We start from the raw sequence: 25,969 nt of genomic DNA on the forward strand, positions 1-25,969 counted from the left end.
TAATTTTAAAAATCACATCATAATTGAGATAACACAAAAAAAAAAAAAAAAAAAAAAAAACACTAGAAAAAATCTAGTATTTCCCTTTTAATTGATTGTGATGAAATTTATTATTAGCCACTGAATTATGGGGTAGCTATAGATATTCTTAAAAAAAAAAAAAAAAAAAAAAAAAAAAAAAAAAAAAATTAATATGGTAGATGCGTGTAATTACTAATTATGGACGAATCTGGGTGACTGATGGGTAGATTGACGTGGACTTACTTGGACGGTCGATGATCACTGCGATGACGAAAAACAGTTGAGTAGCAGGGAGGGAATTTGGTGATGGAAGAGCAATGTTTAATAAATGAGAACCTGTCCGGGTGCATGACTCCATGAAAAGCTGTACGTATTAATGGTGGGGTTGTAGCTGTAGGGGAAGGTAGACGATGCTGGCCCAGTAATTACGTTTTATTGCATCTTCTAATTGAGACCCTCTTTGCTTCTTATGAATGATTTGGAGCCATTATTAATGGGTTTTAATTTGGTACGTAGCTGCGAATTTTTAGGATAATCCACCGTGTAATTGTTTATGCCAACATGTTCTTGCTCATTAAAACCCTAGCAATTAATACATACCAATCTTTGACACCCACTTTAATTGGGAGGGTGGCAAATTGTACAATTATGATAATATAGTGTTGTAAGGGACCGCTTTTATTTGTCATATCAGTCACTAAACAATTAAATTTATTTGTCATATTTTATTGTTTAAATTATAAGATAATTATAATAAGAGTTGTAGTATCCAAATATTTTTCATTACGATAACTAGCTCCTCAAGGAAAAAAAAATTGTCATTATTAAATTTTTTAATTATGTGTATATAAATTCTTCAGCTCTTTTCTCCCCTTACAAGCTGGCCGTTTCCAACGGTGAATTCTATTGAATGATTATATATATGACTAGACTCATCTCGTCGTCAGATATGGCCGGCCGGGACTGAATGGGTTACCAAGATGACAATTTATAGGCTGAATTAAAATATCTTTTTATATATATGTGTGTGAATTTAATATGTAATTATTGAATATTAATAGGTGAGTGGAGATGCAAAAAATAACACTGAGTTAGTGTATATAAAGTGAGACACCGTGAACATCAACGGCAAAGCACGATGATATGTTATGTTACTATCCTAATTAAATAATATTCCACGTGGCTTTAACACCCAATTCCCTTACTAAGCCGTCATCAAAATTGATATCTATAAAACATTAATAAACAATATCTCGATCACGTCTCATCTGTGGGTCGACCCCGACACTAGGAAATTGTGACAAAACTGTACAAGACTACAAGAAGAGACAACCACCCTTCCAGTTGGTGTATCCTAAATTCTAAGGTATTGCAGGGTGATGGCCCACGGGCCATGGCTCTAAAAGGCCGTGAGTCACGTTGCCCTGCAGCCCTAGTACTGTACAGCAACGTAAACTTAATGCAACAACTTTTCTCTTCTTCATAGGACGGCATGCATTAATTTTTCGGCACACTTAATTAGATTAATTATAAAACTGAAGCATTTATTAATTAGTTATTGATTATGAAATGTGAACATTTGAGTGAGGAGTAATCCTGCGACCGTGTCGCATTGCGGATTCTACGGCAGGCAGCAGAGACCGAGACCACAAAATCATGTGCTTTTTCTCCGTTGATTAATTCGCTTGGATCTTTCTTTCTTTTCTTTTCTTTTCTTTTTTTTTTTTGTTGTCTTCTCGATTAATATATATCTTCCTCCACCACAAGTGGGAAACTGTTGCTAGCAAAAGGTCGAGCAGATAAATTAATGTTGTTTAATATCCGCAAGTTTGACTGACCAATATTGTCGTTTAAAGCACCGGCATTATTTGCTCAAACAAATCTATATATATTGTTCTACCGACTGAAGTGTAGGGAGGCCTTAACTTTTTGAGTTATATATTGAATAATATAAAGAGTAATATGTTACACCTACAAGATTTAATATAGGAATAGAAAAAAAGAATAACATATATAGGTTTTAAGTTACTCTTGGTCAACATTAATTTGACGTGCTGAATATGATCATCACCCGATATATATATATTATCATATTATATTATATTATATGAATTATATATAGCTTAATTACAAGATGATTGCAGGCCGGGGATTATTTGACTACTAATTTCTTAATTTGTTTTGGTTTCATCGCAAAATCCTAGTCTCCTAAACGTTATCTTCCCTAATAGAGAATAACTTTAATTCGGTCAAGGCAAAACCCTTGTTTTTTGCCCACTACTCACAAGCTAACACCTCAACTTAATACACAAACTCAAAATGAGAACAAAACACCATATTATTTCTCGCACATTAACTTGCCGCCCACTGCCACCCAAAAACGCAGCTCGTTTTCGCATTTGTCTCAATCAGCCATGTAGGGGTGGAGTGCGGCCACCCCAACCACCCATGGGGTGGCTCGCCGACCACCCCAGCCAAATCTAGGTGCCGCATAGGCGACCCCATATAGCTTGGGGTGGTTGCACCGGCCACCCCGTGGCTTGGGAGTGGCTGCACTAAAACACTCTCGTGGCCTGGGCGCGCCCACCCTATAAGGCTTGGGGTGGCCGTGCCAACCACCCCGTGGCCTAGGGGTGACTGGCGCGGCCACCCCGTGGTTGGGGTTGCTCGCTGGCCACTCTAATTCCTCTCCTTGTGGCTGTTCTTGTGGCCCAACTCTTTTTCTTGGGCTACTCTCATATATGATTTGATGTTTTGTTCCTACTTTAATTTTTTACATTTTTTCTTGAGTTGATGACATGTGATATCTTGATTGGTGGGCAACAAACCCATGATTTTTGCCAAGATCCAATAGCTCCCCAATACATAAGTGAGTTGGTGATATTCACTTGGCACAACGCATATAAAATACATAGAATATCTAGGTTTTTGAAGTACAATTGTCAGAGGAGCATCCTATGCCATGCCCATGGTCCCATGGGACCGTCTTCCTTGTTTAGGGTTCATCGAATAGTCTAGAATACCCTCTTCAAATAAAAAATAAAAAATAAATTGAAAATAAATATTCACTTTATTAAATTTAGATATTCACCTTTAAAAGAAATTAAATATCAAACTTTCTACATGATTATCTATTTTAATTAAATATTATTTTTTATTAGTGTTAAATCATTATATAATAAGTTGAAATGGGTCTTTCACTTTGTAACTATGAGAAAGTAAATAAATAATCTTAAAAACTTATAAATTTTACATTTTTTTTTCTTTCTAGGGAGTATATTGACAATAGTTAAAAATAAAATAAGGAATGGAGCTTGTTAAAATTGGACTTTTGATGAATGTTGTTAAATTTGTAAAGAAAAGCTAAATATAGATGCTCTAAATTGGTCAATTCAATTTAGCAAAAAAAAAAACCTCACTTATTAACATTTATGGTGTAGTATTATTAGGTATTACAACTTTTATCACAAGTTTTTTACAAACTTGCTCAGAAAAAGGAAAAAAAAAAAATACTTTACAAACTTACGTGATACTCCGCAATGACGTTGATCATGTTAGCTACTAAATAATTTAATTTATTACCTATCAAATTTATTGTTTAATTTGTTCACTCATATTACCTCGTAAATTTGTAATAAAGATTGTAGTTATCTAAACATTTTTTTGATGGTCCATAAAACTTTTTCTTTTAATGGTCCACATAGTAAAGCAAGAATTAATGCAATCATGGCGAGATATGATAAAGGGATGCATAGATTGTAATCATGGTCACTTTAACTTTGGTCTAATTAATGTAGCTCTTTCAGTAAAGTTTAATTGTAGGTAAAGTTTGTCAGTCTTTTTTTTTCTTTTTGCTTTCCTTACTATAACTCTAGCATTGTAACAAAATATTTCTCGTTTGCCACCCACAATAATTCCATTTTCTAGTCCACATGCTTACAACCATCAAGAAGAAAATTCCATTTCAATTGATATTTGATTTTAAATTGTTCAATATTACACATAGTTTTGTTCACTTTTTTTTTTTTTTTTTTTTTTTTGTGACTTCTTATGCATTTATCATTACACCTAACCCCCCCACAGATTCGTCAATGCATAGATCTCTTAAAGATAGATGAAATAAAGAAATTACATCAATGCAAATTAATGGGGTAGGCAAATTGAGATCGTAGGGATATTACAATTTTTATTATAGATTTTTTATAAAATGATGTGACAAACAATTCATAATTGAAGAAGTGTTTTTTTTAAAAAAAAAAATTAACTTAACAATTTAATTAGTGAGTAGTTGACTTGTCAACTATACTTAATTATTAATTTTAAATTAAATTAGTTAAAATTTTATTACATTAGCATTTTATCAGTTTCGAAACATGATAAATAATATAATCCAAATTAATAAGTAATGATCTGACAAATTCAAAAATTATAATTAAATTTTACAAATCTATATAATAAAATCCCTAGAAAAATTAAGTTTTGATGGACCATCCATCATCCTCCGATTTCATAACGCATGTGGATAGGAAGGTTGCCTTTCCAAAAAATTACCCGGCAAAAAAGTATATCATAACCGCAACCACCAGCGCGCTTTTCTGGTACCGCAATTCACGCTCAAATTAACACACAAGCCCTCCTTAAGCTTACTGAGGCTCAGCACAGTGTCAAGCTTCCATTGGCCTAAACCCAAAATTCAACATTCCCTACCCTTGTCTTGACTTTACCTTAGCCAATAATACGGATCCACGTCATAAGTTTCCTGAATCTCGAAACCACCCAATCCAACCTCAAAATCAGAAAAGATGCGCGTGGACCCGGTTCGCACTCGCGCACTCAATCACTCTCTTTTCGCCGGACCACCGAGTCGTGACTCGGCACCAACACCATCATATCACACAAACTCCGGAATGCCTTTTTTCGCCGATGGGGCCGCCTCAAAAGTCCAAGCCTCTAGCCTTTAAAGACGCCCTCGTTTTGGAACATCTCGTCAGCTTTGTTTTCCGCAATGGCCGAAGCCTTAGACTCCGCCACCGACCAGGCGGTTCCGGGCACGCCTGGTATAAAAGAAATAAGATCCGACACAGGCCCGGAAAAGCTCTCGGCTCATGGAGCGGGTGGAACCCCGAGCCCGTGCATAAGGAGGTTTGGTTCGCGAGCTGTAATCGATACATCTCCGCCATTTGGGTCGGTCAAGGAGGCCGTGACCCGGTTTGGCGGGAGCGGGCCTTGGTTGCCGCTTTACAAGCTCGGAGAAAACTATGTAAGCAGTTCTTTCATTCTCGTTGGTTGTCTTGTGATTATACTTGTTACAAAAAAGTCCTTCGATTTGAACATTTTGTCACATTTTTGTTGACATTTTGACGTATCCGATCACATAGTCACCCGCTTTGACTCGTTTTCTCTGTTTGTTTTTTTGGGTCGTTGATTCATGCCTAGGTGTTGATCTTTACACACTTGTTCTGAATATTATCAAAGAGAAAATATTTGCAACAAGAGAATAAGGACACTTACTTCATATGATCACTTAAAACAGTTAAATTAACCGGTGTGAAATTGATCTTCAACAAACTTTTTAGTGTTACTGTGAAAACTGTCACTGTCACTATACTTGATCTCAGCAAAAAGGATTAGAAATGTACGTTTATGGCTCTACCAACAAATTCTCAGATAATTATGTTGAATAGTGCCTTAAACCTAGGTTGACGGAATTTTCTCGTGTTCAAAATATATGTGAGATCTTTGAAAGTCATGAGAATTACTTGCATTTTGAAGGGAATTTGTTCCCTAATAGCCATGTTTCTATTTGTAATCTTAAAATGGCATGAGCATGTTGTGCCACTATGCTTGTTGCTGAACCTTAAGAGAATGACAAACTTTACATAGGATCGATGTTTTCCACTACAAACTTTTAGATCCAAATGAGAGTACTGTGTAGATTTTCAATTTTTTTATTTTATTTTTCATTTTGTCTATTCTTTTTGATTGCCAAAGGAAGCTTGGTAATTTCTTCAAAGATACAATTTTCCAGTTCAAATTTTTTTCTTAAAAGTTTACTATTTTGTCATTATTATTTCTCAAATTATTTAAATAAAAATGTTAAATCACCGTTTATTCAAAAATTTAAAAATAAATTTAATTATTTAATCTATATTCTAACACTCACCTTCACATGTGAACTCAAACTTTCTCTTAATAAGTAAGGCTGAACACGTGGATATACGGAGATAAGATTTGAATTCATAACATTTGTTTTGATATTATGTTAAATCACTATTTATCTAAAAAGCTTAAATTGTTATGATAAGATGAATTTAATCATTAATCAATATTCTAATATGAAAAGTAAATATTATAATAGGAAAAGTAATTTTCTCACTGCAAATTATGCTTAATTCTGATGGCATATCATTTGCGGAAATGCATTTGAAATCCCCCACACCATTTCTTTCCCCTGCCTCTTGTTAGTTAGTTGGCTTGTGATTTACGATAGGATTGTCATAAGCAGAATGGCATTGAGGAGTTTGACATAAAAAAAGTGGAGGAACAGGCAGCAGAGTTGGAAAAGGATCTGATTGTGAAAGAACTGGAAACACTGGATGTCCTTGAAGAACTGGGAACAACAAAAAGGATCGTGGAAGAGTTAAAGCGGCAGCTGCAGAAAGAAGCATTGAAATGCTTAACGGGCCATGACTTCCACTCAAATGAGCAGATGTCAACTCCTGCTATTAAGGAAATGAACAAAGAAAATCATAGAAATATGTTCAACAACTACGAGCAAATGGTGGGATGTTCAAGCCCATGCCCCACTTCGTCTCCTGATTTGATCTTGATGGAGTTGAAGCAAGCAAAAGTTAACCTTGGCAAAACCATAGATGATCTTGGGGTGATTCAAAATTCTGTTGAATGTCTAAATAAGAAAATGATGAAAGAGAAAATTTTACTCGAGAAGACTCGTGAGAGGCTGACGTCAAAGTTTGCAGGGGTGTCATCTCTGGAGGAGGAGCTTAAACAAATAAGAGTAATGCCACAAATAGCAGACAACAAAGAAGCTTATTGTGCATTTGAAAATCCTCCAAATATTATCAGGGACTTTAAATCCATGGCTGGGCAGCATAGGAGAATGGCTGAAGCTGCAAGATCTGAAGTTTCACTAATGGTGTCCATGAATGAGCAGACAAAGGCCAGTATGAAGACTGCTGAAATGAGGTGGGTTGCAGCCAAAAAGATGGAGGAAGCAGCTAAGGCAGCAGAAGCTGTTGCCCTTGCTGAAATCAAGGCTCTTTCAAGCAATGAGAGACCGCCGGAGTACATACTGCCAGAGCCGGAGAAAATTACCTTTTCTTTTGAAGAGCGATCTCCTTTAATCTCCAAAGCTCAAAAAGTTGAGGGGCTGTCCAAGCTCCAAAGTGATGAAAGTAGTATCTCTAAACTGGCCATTTTGAAGAAGTTGAAGGAAGCAACAGAAGAAGTTAAACACAGTAAACACGCCTTGGAGGAGGCTTTGAACAGAGTAGAAAGTGCAAATCGAAAGCAAACGGACGTTGAAGAGGCTTTCCGGAGATGGATTCCAGAGGAACAGAAGGGACAGGCTCTGTATACCACTATCAAGCGCAATGATTTTCACCCATTAGATCACTGTCAGGTTTCTCCACTAAATGACGTGAACAAGCCAACAACCATTTTACATGATGATTCAAAGCCTGTTTTAAGGTCAACGGTTTCAATGCGAGATATACTAAGCAGGAAGCAAGCTCTGTCTGATGACTATAATATAGCAGGGAATGAAATGGAAGGCCACATTGAAGGAGGAAAGGTGGCTCTGAGTCAAATGCTTCATGCACTGAGGGGGGACCTGGAATTTTCTTCAAAACCTGAGAAAGATGGAAATACTCATAAGCAGTTCATGGCACAGAGAAAGAAGTTTGGGCTCATCCATATATCCTTCCCTCTGACAAAGCCAAGTAAGAAAAAAATGCAAGCTTTGAACGCAATGTGACTTACAAATACCCTCTTTTTACTGACGTCTCCTTCATTGTTACTCCATATTGGTCATGTGTGGTGCTTTCTTAGCCTATAAATTGTGAGAAATTGTGCTTCTTTTTTTTTCTTCTTTCTTTTGAAAAAAAAATATATATGTCCATTATTCGTAAAGATGCTTCGAAATTTGATGATCTTTGTTTGCAATGAGCGTCAAACTAAAGCTGGGGTGGTGGGGTGGATCATGTATTGAAATGATGGTGAAGCTTTCACTGTTTGATGCTTGATGTTGTGATGGTTGGTGAAACAGCAGTTTTCAGCAAACTGGAGACATGTATGTAGTAATGTAAACTTGATTTGGTTCTTAATGCTTTCCATTATTGGTTTCAGACTCACTTAACTGTGTATTCTTTGAACTTGGAGCAAACGAGGAACCATCAACCCTTGTAATTCTTATGTTCACTCAGCTTACCAATTTGTTCGAAACCTTTGCTTTTGTTGCAGATGTGGTCTGCACATAAAAGATTCTAGTCCATCAAAGAGCAACCTCTGTGATTCCAGATGGAATTGGGACCCTCAAAATCCGGGAGGGGGAGCATGGATTGGGGCCCATAATAATTAAATTTTGGACAATTAATGTAAGAAATTATATATGAGACCTAAATGAACAATTCAAATTATTAACGGATATAAATTTCCTCCAAACCGGGATAGAGAAAATATCATCCAACCCATATAAAATAGTGTCAAGTGTCTATAAATATTTAAAATGCACATTAAATTTTTAACCTCATTAATAGCAATTTACTAATTTAAATTAAATTTAATGTGCCTTTTAAATATTTATAGACACTTGACACTATTTTACATGGGTTGAAGGATATTTATTCCATACCGGTTTGGAGAAAATTTATGTCCATTATTAAGGATTTAGATAACTAATAACGGTGAATCTAAATTCGGAGAAATTGCCCTTTTTCCAAAGAAGGCAAATCCACCAAAGAAAGTGACATCACTTAATTTCCTTGCAAATTTTCCTGGTCTAGCACAAACCCAAGTCGTCGCCATTTCGAGTCAATCCAAATGCTTGATCCCTAAAATACCCCAATACTCCATTTTGGTCGTCACAATCGAAACTCAAACTGTCAACTGTCAAAAAAATTTAAAAAATAAAAAACATAAAAAATAAATAGCTACCTGAGTTTTTAGAAGTGTGAATTTTGTTACTTAAATTTTACAAAGGCTCTGATTATTAATATATTTTGGAGTGTAATTTTTTTTTTTAATTTTAAAAAAAATGTTTTGACGTGATATAAATGTAAATTTTATTTTTGTGTGTTTGAAAAGTGTTTTTTATATTTTTGATTATTCGTTAATGTTTTTTTGTTTTCATAACAGAACATAGAAAAGAGAGAACAAATGTTATTTAGTTAATGTTTTTATATTTTCATATTCCTTGGTTGGTTTAAAACCAATATAAAAAAATAATATTTAACAAAAGTAGAAAAAAGTATAAAGAGTTTAATGTTTGATAATTTTTTTTTTTCAAATTGAATTTTTATTTGAGAAACTCATTATGAATTCTCTCACGTGCCTACCAGGCTATCGAGGAAAAGCCAAACAAAGAGCTTTAATCCCAAACAATTGGATACTAATATTAGGGGTGGGTATCGGTCAAAATTGTCCGATTTTGGCTCTTATCGGTTATTAACCGATAATTTTTGGTTAAATGATTTCTTAACCGATTCCGGGCCGATAAGGATTTTAACCGGAATTATCGATTATAACAGTATACGGTTAAACGGTTCAGTTAACTGGTTCTAAATCTCACATTCATCATTTTTCTCTACTTCTATAACCTCCAAGCACCAAAAGACAAAAACTCTTACCTGAATTGAATCTTCGATGCTAAAAGAGAGGTTTATGACTGTGAGAGCAGATGTTGCAAGAACTGGAAAGAGGGGAAAAAAAAATGGAAGAAACCCATTCTCCTGCAATAGTGAGAAGGAAAATTGGAAAAGAAAGAAAAAAAATGAGGAAGAAACTAGAAAGAGTCTGAAAGTGAAAGAGCTGCGTGCTTGCGTGGGAGGAGGAGAAAAAAAAAAGAAAGAAAAGAAAAGAAATATGGAGTGTGTGTGAGCGGGATCGTCGGCCAAGTGGGAAAGAAAAGAGAGAGAAAAGAAGAAAAAAGAAAAAAGAAAAAACAGAAAGGAAAAAGAAAGAAAAAAATGGCCACCGTGTAGCAGCTCAAATCCAACTAGATTGACTTTGTTAATAGCCTTCCCTCATACCAGTTCTTATCGGTTAAAATGGTTAATCGAAAACAAATAGTTTATCGAACTAGACTGGATCGATAAGAATTTTAGTACAAAATTTTTAACCGATAAGAATATTGGTTAAACGGTTACGGTTAATATTGGTTCGGTCGAAATCGGTAGACGATCGGTAATCGGTAACCGATTAATTTGCACACTCCTAACCAAAATGGCAAGATAGCAACTATGGTTTGGTTAAGGTTACATGTGACAATTTTATAGTCGAAGATGTGGCCACGTATGCATATAGGAAAATAAGACCGTTAATTAATTTACCAATAAGGCTCAGTAACTATTTGATAAAATTGCAAATCACATAAAATGTTATTAACCCTAACCAAAATCCAAAAAGGTACTCAGTTCAATTCCAATTTAAGGGTTTTTTTTTTTTCTTCTTTGCCCATCAAGGGTGATTTAGTCATTAGAGCCAGCACCTTTACCGTACAAACACCGATTAATTAAGGAAAGGATGTCTGTTTAGTTTAGTGCTGTTTACCTTTGACACGTGCCCCGCACTTCGAAAATCAACTTTTACGTGTAAACACTTTATTGGCTCAGTTTGTCTTTGATACTGTACTGTAAAATCGATCATTGTGCACCACCAACTATGAGCAATTTGCAAAAAAAAACTATGCGCAATTTGGGCTCCCGCGGGAATTATTATTATTTTTTTCATTTTTACCCTCCCGACTACTCCCGCGCAGGAAATTGTTAGCGCTCTAGTTAGCTTTTTGGTAATTTAGCATTATTTATAATTAAAGTTTTCTTTCAATTAGTTGGAAGATTTATTTTTAATTCAATTTATAAAATTAAAATCTATCATTAAAGCATATATATTCAGTTTCTGAAATTTCAATCATTTTATATTCAGATTTTTTTATTTATTTTTTGTCTTATTATTTAATACACATGAAAAATATAAGGTATTATTTATCATTAAGCAAAATCTTAAGATTTTTATTAAAAAAATTAGAAAAAATATTATTTCTCATTAATCCTGATCGTATCAAAATAAATGATGGTATTGGCACGATTAACTTTTGGCGTAAGTTAGCAAGACCCAGAAAAAGCAAAATCGAGGAATTAATTAAAGTGAGGTAGCCTTTTGAATAAAGCCCCAATTAGAAGAAAATGCACGGAGAAGCTAAAAAGTTGCAGGGCAGAGCTTGAAGTAAATGCTCTAATGGCGAATCCACCTAGGACCCGGAAGAGGGTCCTCGCAGTTCTCCGTGCCTCCGATGGAAGCGCCTATCAGAAATGGTAAATACCCATGTTCGCGTACATACTTATATACATTTACGTAGCATGCTATTTCGTTTTTTATTTCGTTTTCCTTTTGGTTTTTGTTACTCTGTTTTATTCTGAACGTTGCAGCAACAACTGTGGGGTTTCGATGGCGGTCGCTTTGGCTGATATGCACGAGTGTGAAACCAAGAAGGAGGGGGTGGTAAAGAGGTTCAGAGGTGTGTGTGGGAAGCAAAGCGTTGTGAAACAGAGCTTTGGGGACCAACCCAGATCGCCTTTTCGGATTTTCATGTGAGAATTCTTGTCTTTGATTACTTTATGGGGTTCCATTGTTTTTCTGTTCTCGTTATTCTTTTGTGAGTTCAATTGGACTTTAAGATTGATTTTTGTCGTGCTTTATGGATGTGCATAAATTCATGCATTTAATCATGTAGAGTGGGGAAAAAAAAAATCATGTAGAGTGGCATTTATGCGTATAGAAACTAGAAAGTGTTAAATCACCATTAGAAGAGATACATTTAATCATTTAATCAATACTTTAACACTTGTTCGAATCCCCAAGAGGTAGTTATATCGGATGGGACCACGCTTAATAAAGCGGAGGTCATTAGTTCAAATCTCCCTCCCTCCCGCTCTTGTGTAGACATGTAAATAAAAAAATAAAAAATAAAAAACATTTGTCCTCACATGTATAGTCAAACTTCTTTTTAGTAGGTGAGAAATATTTAAATGAAATTGGATGAATTGATGAGAATCAAGATTTGACCTCAGGATTTTTGGTAAAGGATCCTCTCCATTTCAAATCCCTTCAATTTTCTCCAGTTAGTGCATTTAGAAGGGTAGTGCTGTCTAAAAATTTTAACTCCAAAAAAATTTGGACAATTTTGCCCTTCTAAATGCACTAACCGGTGGAAATGGAGAGAATTTGAAATGAAGATGATCATTTTTCAGGACCTTTGGCTCTAATATCATGTTAAATTATCACTTGTTCCAAAAGGTTAAGCTGAAAGGAAGATATAAATTTAATAATTTAATCAATACTTTAATAGAAATGATGTATTTGCACGTTGAAGAACCCTAATGTAGATGTTTGTTAAAAGTTTTGATTATGTTTGGTTGCTGGGAAAATGGAAGATTAAGAAAAATAAAAATAATATTTGGAGTTTAAAGTTTTAAATGGAATTTATTTCCAGATGTGGAAGTGCAGCTCAACATAAAAGGTTTGGAGTTTCTTTGAAAGATATAGCGCATATTCATGTTTGGAGTTAATGAATAATTTCATATCTTTTTTTGGGTGGGTTTTCTAGGGAAAGCTTTGTGAAGACCTGCGAGACTAGAAATTCAATTAGCATTGATCAAGAGGGGTTTGACACTTGGAAAAACATGTCCAAGGAGGTAAAGGTCTTAGGGATTTCTGATTAACCCTACTTAATTATATATTTTAATGTGATTGTCATAGTTCCTTGACTTTTCTTCAGGAGAGGAAACCATACATCAGTGAAGCGGAAAGGGTCAACACTTCTTTCTTCAAAACTTTGCTTGAAGAAATAAAGACTATGCAAAAGGTAATTCAATAAATCCAGGTGTTGGTGTCATTAATTGATAGACTCCTATATCACCTATTCCCTGCTTGCTGGACGGAAATAATCTGTTGGAACAATCATACAATCAGTTCAGATCAAGGCTTCAAAAATGTCATTTACAAGTCATATGCTCACATTTTATATACCTTAGGCCCTTGGTTCAGAACTTGAGAATTCATGGCCTTGGTAACTGTTGTTTTCATTCTTTATTAATTCTTCTGTTTTCTGTTGAGGCAAGTGATTTGTTCTTTGCATTGTTCTCTGGTACGCAGGTTTTAAAATTTCATCTGCAATGTTGCTTAGTTTATAATTCTGTCTGTTTCTAGTACTTTAGCAGGGGATTATGTTTCGTTTGTTCCATTTCATTCTAAATTTTCTTGATTACAATAACTAGAAGGCCATGCCACTATATATGATACTGTCTATGTATAGCTAAGAGACATTCTTTGGAAAACCTTGACCTGTCAAGCTTCCCTCCACAGAATTGTGTTATTTATAATGTCCTAACATTATTCCAATATATTGTTATCTGGTTTCGATTGTTAGAAGTTAGTAATTTCATAAAGGTAGCTTATTTTTTTTTATATCAAGCTTAATTCCTCCTATTTCTTATATCCTCAACTTGTCATTCCTTGTATCCTATTATCTTCAATAAGAAAAGCTGGCTTTCTTTCTTCCAAAGTCGAGGTTTTCTGGACTTGAATGATAAGAGATTGATTGTAGGTCGATGACGAGGCAGATTCAGTTACGGTTGGGAAGTTTGATCAGGTTTGTCTACTTTGGAGGCTCAGAGTGGGATGATTATCTTTATGACTTTTAGTTAGCTTACACTTTTGAGACAAGTCATGCTTTTAACATTGCTTTATAATAGTCTACACAAATTTTCCTATATTTATTATTTGGGGGCAATCACAGTTATATGAAGACTATGAAGACAGTGAAGACTACGAGAACTCTTATAGCTATGACAGTTCTCAGTGTGGAGAAACTGAGAGTTTAGACACTTATGGTGGTACCTCTCTCTCTCTGTCTCTGTACATGTGTTTTTGACTAGATTTTTCACTGGTGTGCAAGGATTGAGTCAGATGGCCTCTACCTCTATCTACTAATGGTGCTAACTTTTTTGTTCCGCAGGCACTACCGATTCCTGAAATTCATGAAATCAGAAATGGTGCAATCATGGATTGTTAAGAAATCTGGCTGAAGTTGAAGTTTTGCAAGTGAAGGCCCCCTTCCTTGTCAATTTTGGGTTGAAGGGGGCCAATCAATTTGGCAATGGCAGAAATCTAGATCCTTACAGGATTTGTGCCATTACCTATTTTCTCAAGGCAAGTCCATTTGGCTATTGTAGAGTGCGTTAGGGGTTTTTGATTGTAGCCAGTAGATATCTATTTTCCTTCATAGTGTTTGGAAGGTTTCGCATTTGCAGTTTTTTTTTGGCTCTATTTGAGATAGAAAGAGCTTGGTACTTCAGTGGAAACGTTTTGTCATGTTTTTGTTTTGAAATGTTCCCTTCATATGCAATGCGATGCACCGAAGGTATTCTGTTGTGAGTTCATATTTTCTCTCTGGCTGAGAAGAAACCAATGTCATCATCAACAATTAATTATTATGTTTTGCAAACCGACTTTCTCTTCCTCCTTGGTCATATCACGCAGCTCATCCATTCAGATCTTCAGGCAACCAACCAACCAACTACCGACCATGATAAACAAGTTGATCAACGCACCCACACAAGCAAGCCTAAATTTAAGTGTAACCAACCTGGTATTAAAGAGACATATTTATATATAATTTCATATTGGGTTTGTGGGTGGTGTAAAAAATTGCAAGCTTTACCTGTCGGCATGTGATTGGAGTCAAGTCAACTTTTAACTATTTTTTAAAAACTCTCTAATCATATGTTGACACATGTCAATAATTTATAAAAGAGTTTGCAAGTCAAATGCTTTGAATACTATTTTGTTCTTCTTCTCAGGCAACATTCCATTTCCATATGTGGAAAAATTAAGCAATAAATTTTAATAGAAAATGCTTGGGAGTTGGGATATAACTTTTATTATAAAGTCAATTATCATAATTAATGAAATAATTAAGAATATACGAGAAGCAATATTTTGTACTTAGTTATTTTTATCAAATTATGGTTTGTAACAAAAGTTATAGAACATTAGCATATAAATTTAATTAGGTAATGACTTGCGTGATATAGTGTCACACTGTCACATGTTTATATCAGATTATAATACTCCGTACGTGCATGGTCGCCAGTGGACCACGAGTCACACACGTGGTATGTAGCAATAGAATAAAAAAAAAAGACGTAATTGAACTCCAAAATAAATTAAAAATAAAAGCAGCTTCTTTCTACGGGCTTCGGAGCCAAAACTGAAAGTATATTCCGCTGGTTGTATCCTAATGGGCTGTGCCACTTGCGGCAATTTCAGAACCTCTTCTCTACTACTTCCATGGAGGCCCTCTTCGCGGATTCCACCGTCTTCGTTCCCTTCGAACATCAGATTAATGGTCTGCCTTTATTTATTTATTTATTTTTGTGCTGCTATCATTTAATTCGATTATTAATTGCTTTGTATTTGACAGAAATTCCGGCGTTTGAACCTGGTTAAGCATAACCTGGTGGTCAGGAACGCTTTTGGGTTCGACGAAAATGGCTCCTTTAATGGGTTTCCCATCACACCCAACAAGCTTTTCATGCAAGAGGTACTGATTCTCATGCCCCTTTTTAACATTTTATTTATTAGGAATATCTGTTTTTGTTTAATCAGTCTGTTTGTTTTTGTTTGTTTCTTTAATATTATTTACCGGAGCTCTAAAAAAGATCAATTTATCGTTTCTGGGTTTGCCTTAATTTGCATTTTTGTGCATGGGAGATGTATTGGTGAACCTATTTATGTTCGAGAGAGTAGAGCCTCTGGGTTTAGCTCTTATTTGCTAGTTTTTATGTTTGGGGGTAGTAATTTGGATGAATTGGATATTTGTGTTCACCTTCGTTTGTGTTTCAGACGATTGGAGCTGAATATGGAGAAGGTTTTGAGACTTTTAGACCAGATGGGCCTCTAAAGGTTGATGTGGTAAGGAATTTGGCTCATCTTATATGCGTGTTTCAGTTGTTTTCTCATATATTTGTTGAATTTGGTTACCATGTTATTCTTGTTGAAGCGGGATGAGGGGTAGTGCATTGTATACGACTCACGGTTGTTAAATTCTTATTGCAAATAGGATTTTTTGAACGACAGATTGCAAGAAGGTTTTCTTAAGCGAATACGCTATGCAATGAAGCCAGATGAAGCATATGGTCTTATTTTCTCTTGGGACAATGTGGTGGTAAAATTCCAAACTTTGGCAGTGTGTTTCATGGACTCATATGGTGGTGCTGGATATATTTGTCACTAGATTTGTCAATTTTTTTTGGTAGTATGGAACTAGAGTGATATTCAGATGGAGTGAACCAGTTAATGATGCAAATCTTGAATACACATGATTTGAGAAGGCTCAACATCATAATTGAAGTCCTAAAATGACAAGGCTATGACCAGAAATAACTTTCATGCAATTATAATTGATACAACCAAACTAATAGAAAATAGGATTATAAATGAGCTTCCCATATAAACGTAATTTTTGCAACAGTCTGCAAGAGGCCATAAAATGCCCAAGTGCTTTCCATATCTATTGTTAGTCTTCACGCACAGAAGCACACTATTCCTAAAATGCAGTGGATTTATTTTCCCCATGCAATTGCATGTATAATGTGTTTCAGGCAGATACTCGAAGTCTAAAGTTGAATGCTTGGAAGCAGCTTGCCTACGAAGAGGGTATGTGACAACTTTTTCTAATGGCATTTTTCCTTTCCTATTCCCTTTTTGGGGATTTTATTTGCTCTTTTCTTTTTTCTTTTTTCTTTTTTTGGGGGGGGAGGGATCTGGATAGTAAATATATATTATTGGGTGTAATTCAGCTGATTTGCAAAACCAATGTGAAGATAAATAACACTACTGGTTAAGTTGTATATCTTGTTGAGTTGAATAAAAAATGAGCAAGTGTATGCAGACATGTAAGAGCGACATATATGCAGATAAAGAAATTGGTTTTTTTGGAGATGTTGGGTGAAATTTTCTTTTTTGCTTCTTTTGTGTTTGGACTCAATGAGATTGAATCAAAATGTTCTGGCACTATGATTATGTATTTGGTTTTTGAATTGTCATGCAGGAAAGGAAATTCCTGAAGATGGTGATTTGCAAAGATTGATGCTTTATGCAGCTGCTGATCATGTACTGCATAAGGTTTGGAAATTTATGGTCATTTTAGGATTTTTGAATACTTTTTTTTTTTTTTTTTCTGGTCAGGATTTTTTCATACTTAACCTGCGGTATCCGTTACAATTATGACATAGTGTTGTCTCAAGAATGTGTCTCTTACTATATTAGAAAGAAATTGGTTTTCAGAGATGTTGTTTCTTATCAACGGTGTTCCTTATTTTTTTATATCAAATGTCTCTAACAAGTTTCCTAAAACTTTCAGTTTTTACTACTATGGGATGAATCAGAAACAGAACTGGAGAGATTGAAGTTTAGGTTTTCGGAGTTGTATTTTGGGAATCTTCTCGAAGTAAGCACTTGCTTCAGTTGATTCTACTGGTCTTATGTTTGTGCCTCAGGTGCAAGAACTCATATCACCTCCCTTTTCTTTTTCAGATTAAAGAACCTGTGGAGGGTCTCAAAGAATGGCTGGATGCAGTATCTACAGCTCGCATCCCTTGTGCTGTTGTTTCAAATTTTGATCGGAGAAACATGGTACAGGCCCTAGAGAGAATGGGGCTCAAGAAGTATTTCCAGGTTGGTGATATTTTTTCTGCCATTCGATACAATGAAACTGCATTGTTATTGGGAACCATTATCCTATCAAAGATCTGGTTGCATATTTCTTTTGATTCTGTTTGTAGGGATATGCTGGTTTTTTTTTAAAAAAAAAATCATGAAAATTTTCATTTTTTATTTTTTGACAAATATCTAATGAGAAACTTTGGTGGATTATACAGTATGCCCCTGTCACTTGTGATGAAAATGCATGAAAAGTGAGCTTGAGATATATTTATTTTGATCAGATGGCAAGAAATTCTTTTAGGTTACATTAAATAGTAACTCCTCTTAAATTCACTAGAGTGAATGGTCGACCATCATTTATCTCAGCTAATTGTTATCTTCTTGGAGTTGCAGGCAATTGTGACCGAAGAAGATGGTATGGAATCAATAGCTCACAGGTTTCTTTCTGCAGCTGTGAAGGTATAGTTTGTAAGACATGCTTAAGATCGTTGTATTACAATTATCATCATTCGTTCAGAGCATATTTTTCTCAGTTAAATTATCACGTATCCCAAAAGCTTAAGTGAATAGGAAAGCTTTGATTTAATTATTTAATTAATACTTTAATACTTTCCTCACGTGTAGGACTAGACAATACATAAGACTATTTTAATTGAAATGGGGGTAAATGATGGAGAAACAATTCAAATTCAGGACCTTTGCTCTGATACTATTTTAAATCACTAATTATCCTAGAAGTTTAAGTTGATCGAAAATGGTTGATTTAATTATTTAATTAATACTTTAACAATAATCCTTTTTATCTTTTTCTTTTTTCTTTGCCTTAAATTTTCACTTAATTATGAAATGGCTAGTCTGGAGTCATTTTATTACTAAAACTGTGCGACACAATGCAACTTTTGATTTTCTTAAATGTAAATTTTAAATTTCAATGCTGGGTCTCTCATATTTTTGTTATAGCTGGAAGTTATTGCAAGTGAAGGTTGGTTGCATAGCATATGCACAGACAAGATTTTAATGTCTGTTTTCCTAAGATATGGTATTTGTGACATGACTGCTGCTCTATAGTCCTGCTATTGTTTTTGACATAGTTGCATATATTCCTTGCAGCTTGATCGGAAACCATCCAAGTGTGTGGTGTTTGAGGATGACCCTAGAGGCGTAACTGCCGCTCACAACTGTACAATGATGGCTGTGGCACTAATCGGTGCTCACCCAGCGTACGTACCCATACTTTTATGTAGGGAGTCTTAAGACGACTCTAATAAAATCGGCATGATTCCAGTCTGTTGTTCATTGATTATACACATGAAAACATACAACACTTTTTTTCCGGTAGATATAAAGATGCATAGAAGTTTAATAGCATTCAGAGGAGTCTATATCCAAATGTTTTGAGAAACAAATGACTCTAATTTCACAGTTTATCAATGTATCACTTTTCTAGTCTTCTCTGTGAATCTTGAAAAATATGTCAAAACCCTCACACTCTCGATTTTGGAGCATGCAGGTACGATCTGGTGCAGGCTGATCTTGCAGTTGCTGGGTTTAATGAGCTTTCGGTTATCAACCTGAGAAGATTATTTGCTAATAATGGTTCCACGTTCATGGACCTGCAGAAGCAGATTGTAGAGAAGTCTCCTCCGAAAAGGAAGCTTACCATTGATACCATTTTTTGATTCACTTCTACTTCCCACATATTTCTCCTTGTGATTAAGTAGCTGATCATCAACATGGTTTTATATTTTTTTGATGTCCTGTGGAATTTCTTAATTTATTTCATATTTGATATGATTACAATTTTGCGCTCAAGCTCTTCAACTCAAATGTTAACCCCTATAGTCTGGCGTTTGTTCTTTCCATGTGTCTTTAATCATTGTACCATGCATTAACACTTTACCAGTTAGTTTGTAAATCTACATGTTATTTACTACGTTAGTCATTGTTTCTTAATTTTTTTAGGTGCCACGTGATATTCATAAAAATTGTCACGTGTTTTTATAAGGGATTGTAATAAAAGGTGAAGTATTCGAAGCATTTTACTTTATGTCATTAGAAGGTGAGAGGGTAAGGTATTCCATTTTTGGCTTTAACATAAGAGGGATCGTGTTTTGTCTATTGTCGGCTGGAAATCTTGTTGTGGATCAGGTGGGGCACAGCTTATTTGTCATGTTCTTGTATATATTTTTTTTAAATGGCTTCTTCTATGGTCGCTTAATTTTTTTTTTTTTTTTTTTAAATGCTTCGTTAATATAAGACAAACCAAAAATAAGATAACTTTAGAATGGTTTTTATGAATTGTTTCTACTTAAACAAGTCAGTTAAAATGGTTAGAGCTTCAGAAATTGTATTGCTAATATATATATATATATTTTACATGTCCACACAAGAGAAGGGAGAGGGGGGATTCAAACTAGTGACCTCCGCTTCATTAGACGTGGTCCACAGCCGATTGAACTACCCCTTGAGAACTAAATTGTATTGCTAATATTGATTATGGTCATAAATTCAATCAAATCAAAAAGAGTTTACAAACACACACACACATATATATATATATGGCAAAAAAAATCATTTAAAAAAAAAATAGATAAGAGGGAGAAAATGAGTGAGAATTTTATTGCTATCTATCATGCTCTTTTCTTCGTAAGATATGGTAACAAAATTAATAACAGTCTCTCTCTCTTTTTTTTTTTCTTTTTTTTTTTTTGTGTATGTTTATTGGAGTGATTTTTTTTAATATTATTTACCCAATAAATTAAATAATCTATTTATTTTTTTTATAAAAAAAAATGCACAAGTATTTCTAACCGTGGCATATCTAATTAGGAGCAGTCTAGATCATAAAGTTTTAGATTTTTAAAACAACTCTATATTGGAATTATTAAAATTATAATGTTTTTTATGGGCTAAAATTTGTAATATTTATTTGCAGATGGAAAAAATGATTAAAAAAAAAAATAATGCACAAGAATAAACAACCATACCCATAAAAATGTTCTGATTAATGACTTCACTGGTTTTAAAAAGCTCAGTTTAGCTTAGGAAAAAAAAGAAAAAAAAAAAAGCTTAGAGAAAAAAGAAAAGCTGAGCTGGAGCTAACCTGCTCTGACATGGCGAAAGATCGGTGGCCACTGCCCACAAATGAATTGTTAGGTACCGTAGACGCTCTTATCTTCTGGTGTCCCCACTTCCCCTTTCGCATCCATTCCAATTTCCCATTATCTTCACCTCTGAGTCGGACTTTTTTACTTGTCTCCTCTTCAGACCTTCGATACATATGAGAAGTAGCTTTTGAGTCTTTGAGCTTCTGATTTCTCAAACAATGTCTTGCTGCTTCTATAGTTGTGCCTCCGTACCTTCTTTCTCTGCTCCCTCGGCTTCCTTTAGAAGCTCCAGATTCGCTCTCTCCTCCAGTTCAAGGCCCCGAGTCCATTGTGCCCTTCGAGGTAATTTCCCACCCATTGGATATCTCTATTATTCTTATTATGATTATCCCATTTGGTAATTTTTAATGTTTCTTCTGGTTGCTGCGAGAATTTGTTGGAAAAGTTTTGATTTTTGTCGAAATTTTTCTGGGAAAGCAAACGGTGGGGAATGTTCAATTTAGATTCTCAGTCTTGTAATTATTTTGACTCAATTCTTGGGCATGGAATGGGATATATGTTGAAATTGAGATGTCAGGACTGTTAACAAGTTAGCACCCAAAAAACTCAGATTTTTTTTTTTTTTTTTTTTTTCTAATTATAATTGGAATATAAATGTAAATGGTAATAATACATTGCTAGTGCTGTATAATGCATGAATTTCGGATCATTTGTGCATGTGGGTCCCTCGTGTAATGGACAATCTTTGAGTTTATTTAGGAAATGTTTTGTCTTTTGTTGCAAGAGATTTGATCCCTTGACAACAACCATGTCTTTCTTTCTTTTTTTGGTATATTTAGTATAGTTGGTTAAATTTTGCATAAAACACCAAGTATGTTTGGAGTCCATGAGTATATTCCTGATTGATGAACATCATATCCAGGGACTGTGGCTGAACCAAAAGTGACTGCTGCTACCGAGCCGCTGTTGCTTAATGCTATTCGTGGGGAGGATGTTGAGAGACCCCCGGTTTGGCTCATGAGGCAAGCAGGGAGGTACATGAAGGCAGGTTTATGCAGCTACAGCTTTTGTATATCATTTCTCATGTTCACTGCCGATGTTCAATAAAATTTGTTTATAATTCATGCCTTATTGAGGATTGTTGTTAAAGGATAATACCAAAATCTGTAACTTCAGAATGTCTGAGTATCTTATGTTTGGTGTTTTCTGCTTGTTAAACCCTGTTTTGGAATAAGTTGTTGGTATCGTTCATATCCTTTTATTGCTAAAATAAACCTCTTTTACCACTGGATGAGGATCATGTCACTACTTGGAAGACTAGGCATGGAACTTTCTAGGTTTTTTAGGTGCTCTGAATACTTCAAATGTCACAGTTCTATATTCCTTAGTATGTTTTTTCTTTTTCTGTTGGCATTATGCTTTGTTGTTCATTCTGGTCAGATACATGTCTTGTTTTGTAAGCTTCTTTTCTACATAATTTTGGATGTTAATATTGTCTTTTAAATATTAAATACACCCTGAGAAAGTTAACTGTTGTGCCTGTTTTATAGATGCACATAATAAAGTACAATGTTCTGCTTTACAAGATCAGCTATTTTAGAACTTTTCATAATTTCCTTGCAGTATCTGTTTCTTTTAAATCTTTTGTAGCTAAAAAGGTATCTCATGGTTATCTGCTGTGATCTTGCATTTCCTATTTCATAGTGATGCAAATGTCATTTTCGTTTTTTTTCCTACATAACTTGGATCGCATTTATCGACAATTTCTTGTGACAGAGTTACCAAATTATCTGTGAGAAGTATCCTTCGTTTCGGGAAAGATCAGAAAATGTTGATCTTGTTGTGGAAATTTCACTACAACCGTGGAAGGTTTTTAAGCCTGATGGGGTAAGATTGAATCATTGTTAGATTATTGTTATTTAGGCAATTTCATGTTATACTTATCTTATCCTTCTGAGTTAGTTGGCTGTTATTATTTCTCTGATTTCTCTCACATTGATTATGATAGGTCATTTTATTCTCGGACATTCTTACCCCTCTATCTGGGATGAACATACCTTTTGACATTGTGAAAGGTAAGGGTCCTGTCATACCCAATCCTCTATGCACGGCTGTTGATGTCGAACAAGTGAGAGAATTCATTCCTGAAGATTCAGTCCCATATGTTGGGGAAGCCTTGACAATCTTACGGAAAGAGGTCCTTGGCATGTTTCCTTTTCATTTTCCACCTAAAACTGTCTTTTATTCATTATTTCTAGGACCATTTCTCCTCTTCATTCATTTTAGTATTTTACAACTAATGCCTCCCAGTTCTGTTATGTACCATAAGGCAAGGTATTCTTCATTTACCTCATTTCAAGAGAGGGACATTCTATCTTCCCTGTTTATACCATACATGGATCATTACTAGTTCAATCTAAAAGGTGTGGGTTTGATATTTTCTGGAGAAATAATCAAAAGGCTTCCTCATTAGGTACCCCAAGAAATGGAATTACCAAATAGTGTAGGAATCCCTTGCTTGTGGCAATTTTGAATAAGCATTTTCAGTTTTGAGTTGGACTCCATAACAATGACTCCAACGTTTTAATTTATTTGCTAAAGGATGATTAATTCTAAATGCCCATAGTATGAACTTAAAATAAACCTTTGCATTATCTCATTTCTCTGTACAAATGAATGCTGTTATGTATTTTCGCGTTGCTTTACCTTAACCAATACTAAAAGTTGTGTTATGCTCATCTATGATGTCTTTATTTCCAGGTAGATAATAAAGCAGCAGTCTTAGGTTTTGTTGGGGCTCCTTTTACCCTGGCGTCTTATGTGGTTGAAGGTGGTTCATCGAAGCACTTCTCAAAAATAAAGAGATTAGCTTTCTCACAACCCAAGGTAATTTTGTGCTTGTTGCCTTTTAGTATTCTGGAACCTAACGAGGTCCATAATGATTGCATACCAGCTGGAATAATACTTGCAATATTTGTTTCAGTGGGATGCCATTTTGATTTAGGTTTATTTCTGAAGTAGGTCTCAGTTATCAAAAAAAAAAAAAATGTTTAGGTGCTCAAAAGATATCATGGGTAGGCTGGAGACTTGGGTGTTATTCTCTTTTTAGTATAGACAGGTATACAGAATTGGTGTATGAATAATGCCTCTTTGTATCATTGATCTGATCTCTTTCAATCAGTATAGTAATATTTGACTCTCGTGATCTGGAGCTAGTTTACTTAACCAAGAAAAAAAAAAAAAAAATTCTAAAAACTCTACTATATTTGGATCATCTAGGAAAACATATGGATAAAAGACCAGTATGAATATCTATTTAGGTAATCCATTCTTATCATATTGAAGGGACAGTTGTAATTTTGTCCTTTTCCTACTGAAGTTTAAGTCTTTATTTGATCTCTGTTACTTGTACAGGTCCTCCATGCATTACTTGAGAAATTTGCAACGTCAATGGCAAAGTACATTAAATACCAAGCTGACAGTGGAGCTCAAGCTGTTCAGATCTTTGACTCATGGGCCACAGAGCTTAGCCCCGTAGATTTCGAAGAGTTCAGTCTGCCTTACTTGAAGCAGATTGTGGATTCTGTAAAACAAACCCATCCAGATCTTCCTCTAATCCTTTATGCAAGCGGATCCGGGGGCTTACTTGAGAGGCTAGCTTTGACTGGTGTTGATGTAGTTAGCCTGGATTGGACTGTTGATATTGCTGAAGGTAGGAGACGACTGGGATCAAATGTAGCAGTTCAGGGGAATGTGGATCCTGGTGTTCTGTTTGGTTCAAAGGAGTTCATCACCAACCGTATCAATGATACTGTGAGGAAAGCAGGGAGAGGGAAACATATTTTGAATCTTGGCCATGGCATTGTTGTAGGTACACCTGAAGAGAATGTTGCTCATTTCTTTGAGGTTTCTAAAGGACTCAGATACTAAAAAGCAGTCTGGGATAGGTTACAGTTTCCTCTTGCTTTTTGGAGTTTTGTAACATTAGCCTCCTTTCCAGCCAGTGATCATTCTTCACTTGAATTTCATAGTGCCCAGATGGTGGAGAAAAAGTATTTGTAAGCAATTATTTTAGCATGCATAATAATTCCATTCCATATGAACAAGTTAAGGCTTGGATAATCTTGTGATGAAGCTGGGTCTCTGAATATATAATTAATAAAGGTATTAATATTCGTTGAACTAAAAATCCAAAACCATTTTGTGTGTTCTGCTCACGTGGGGCTTATGTGGATTCCAAGTGTAAAGTTTACATGCATAATTGGTATCTAACTCTAATATTATATTAAAAAGTTAAGTTAATAAAAAATAATTTATTTAACTATTTGTTTAATATTCTAACATGTTGCTTTATCATCATCAATTATATATGTATAACTCTAGTAATAAGTGTGCCTCAATGAATGACTAGCTACTTACTTGCAATGACAATGAAAACGTTGTAGACGATGATGAGCCCACATGTCCCATCTTGATGTTGGTGGCTGTGAGCCCACATTGTCCACGTAACGATAAAATACCCAGAGAATAAACAAAAATTGTTCTTCCAGTGTCTCATTCAAGAAAAAAGAAGAAGACACAGGAAAGAGATATAGATCATCTTGAATGGTCTCCAACCCAGATTGGGTTCCCCACTCGCTAAAGCATCAATTGAGTCTCCCACTCTTTGGAATTTGGATAACGTTATCCCTATTGTAATATCCCATGTGCTGTACCTCTTTACTTTCAATTTGCGCCTACCATCTCCTGCCTTTTGCAACATGTCTAGCGCCCAAAGTCTCGAGCAGGTAGACCTTATAAGAATTTATTTATATTTGCTGTTCGAATTGTTAAATAATGCGTTTCGGAGAGGACTATGGCCCTTCGGCCCCTTTTTC

The 25,969-nt window shown here is 35.1% G+C and overlaps 4 protein-coding genes across 7 annotated transcripts; all 4 read left to right on the top strand.

Moving 5' to 3' along the window:
- Positions 1 to 4,913: 4,913 nt before the first annotated feature.
- Positions 4,914 to 8,124, top strand: LOC132187003 (WEB family protein At2g40480). The gene is made up of 2 exons (XM_059601150.1): positions 4,914 to 5,281; positions 6,527 to 8,124. Exons 1-2 carry the CDS (start codon positions 5,027 to 5,029, stop codon positions 8,015 to 8,017), a joined length of 1,746 nt encoding a protein of 581 aa, XP_059457133.1. The 5' UTR covers positions 4,914 to 5,026; the 3' UTR covers positions 8,018 to 8,124.
- Positions 8,125 to 11,423: 3,299 nt separating this feature from the next.
- On the top strand, positions 11,424 to 14,699 carry LOC132187401 (high mobility group B protein 7). 4 transcript variants are annotated; one of them, XM_059601698.1, is made up of 8 exons: positions 11,425 to 11,573; positions 11,688 to 11,849; positions 12,752 to 12,778; positions 12,866 to 12,953; positions 13,037 to 13,123; positions 13,865 to 13,909; positions 14,057 to 14,150; positions 14,276 to 14,699. In XM_059601698.1, exons 1-8 carry the CDS (start codon positions 11,497 to 11,499, stop codon positions 14,290 to 14,292), a joined length of 597 nt encoding a protein of 198 aa, XP_059457681.1. In that variant the 5' UTR covers positions 11,425 to 11,496; the 3' UTR covers positions 14,293 to 14,699. The 4 variants fall into 4 exon arrangements, 3 of the variants coding, with proteins under 3 accessions (XP_059457681.1, XP_059457683.1, XP_059457682.1); XR_009440830.1 differs by lacking the exon at positions 14,276 to 14,699 and having other exon boundaries at positions 11,424 to 11,573; positions 13,803 to 13,909; positions 14,057 to 14,110; XM_059601700.1 differs by lacking the exon at positions 13,865 to 13,909 and having other exon boundaries at positions 11,426 to 11,573; positions 14,057 to 14,153.
- Positions 14,700 to 15,506: 807 nt separating this feature from the next.
- LOC132186974 (5-amino-6-(5-phospho-D-ribitylamino)uracil phosphatase, chloroplastic) lies at positions 15,507 to 19,843 on the top strand. The gene is made up of 11 exons (XM_059601105.1): positions 15,507 to 15,667; positions 15,743 to 15,862; positions 16,165 to 16,233; positions 16,382 to 16,486; positions 16,923 to 16,977; positions 17,372 to 17,445; positions 17,684 to 17,770; positions 17,857 to 17,997; positions 18,379 to 18,444; positions 19,096 to 19,205; positions 19,496 to 19,843. Exons 1-11 carry the CDS (start codon positions 15,560 to 15,562, stop codon positions 19,662 to 19,664), a joined length of 1,104 nt encoding a protein of 367 aa, XP_059457088.1. The 5' UTR covers positions 15,507 to 15,559; the 3' UTR covers positions 19,665 to 19,843.
- Positions 19,844 to 21,176: 1,333 nt separating this feature from the next.
- LOC132188364 (uroporphyrinogen decarboxylase) lies at positions 21,177 to 25,267 on the top strand. The gene is made up of 6 exons (XM_059602791.1): positions 21,177 to 21,434; positions 22,015 to 22,136; positions 22,869 to 22,979; positions 23,101 to 23,289; positions 23,853 to 23,978; positions 24,507 to 25,267. The coding sequence occupies exons 1-6, from the start codon at positions 21,311 to 21,313 to the stop codon at positions 25,020 to 25,022; spliced, it is 1,188 nt and encodes a 395-aa protein (XP_059458774.1). The 5' UTR covers positions 21,177 to 21,310; the 3' UTR covers positions 25,023 to 25,267.
- Positions 25,268 to 25,969: the final 702 nt, after the last annotated feature.

This window comes from Corylus avellana, chromosome ca7 (genome assembly GCF_901000735.1).
Source record: "Corylus avellana chromosome ca7, CavTom2PMs-1.0".
In the NCBI taxonomy this organism is placed as follows: Eukaryota; Viridiplantae; Streptophyta; class Magnoliopsida; order Fagales; family Betulaceae; genus Corylus; species Corylus avellana.

Coding starts and splice junctions, on each gene's coding strand:
- LOC132188364 (XM_059602791.1), top strand. CDS start 21,311: ATGTCTTGCTGCTTCTATAGTTGTGCCTCCGTACCTTCTTTCTCTGCT. Junction 21,435..22,014: donor AGTCCATTGTGCCCTTCGAG/GTAATTTCCCAC, acceptor CATCATATCCAG/GGACTGTGGCTGAACCAAAA. Junction 22,137..22,868: donor AAGCAGGGAGGTACATGAAG/GCAGGTTTATGC, acceptor TTCTTGTGACAG/AGTTACCAAATTATCTGTGA.
- LOC132186974 (XM_059601105.1), top strand. CDS start 15,560: ATGGGCTGTGCCACTTGCGGCAATTTCAGAACCTCTTCTCTACTACTT. Junction 16,487..16,922: donor TCTCTTGGGACAATGTGGTG/GTAAAATTCCAA, acceptor AATGTGTTTCAG/GCAGATACTCGAAGTCTAAA. Junction 19,206..19,495: donor CTAATCGGTGCTCACCCAGC/GTACGTACCCAT, acceptor TGGAGCATGCAG/GTACGATCTGGTGCAGGCTG.
- LOC132187003 (XM_059601150.1), top strand. CDS start 5,027: ATGGCCGAAGCCTTAGACTCCGCCACCGACCAGGCGGTTCCGGGCACG. Junction 5,282..6,526: donor ACAAGCTCGGAGAAAACTAT/GTAAGCAGTTCT, acceptor TGTCATAAGCAG/AATGGCATTGAGGAGTTTGA.
- LOC132187401 (XM_059601698.1), top strand. CDS start 11,497: ATGGCGAATCCACCTAGGACCCGGAAGAGGGTCCTCGCAGTTCTCCGT. Junction 11,574..11,687: donor GGAAGCGCCTATCAGAAATG/GTAAATACCCAT, acceptor TGAACGTTGCAG/CAACAACTGTGGGGTTTCGA. Junction 11,850..12,751: donor TCGCCTTTTCGGATTTTCAT/GTGAGAATTCTT, acceptor ATTTATTTCCAG/ATGTGGAAGTGCAGCTCAAC.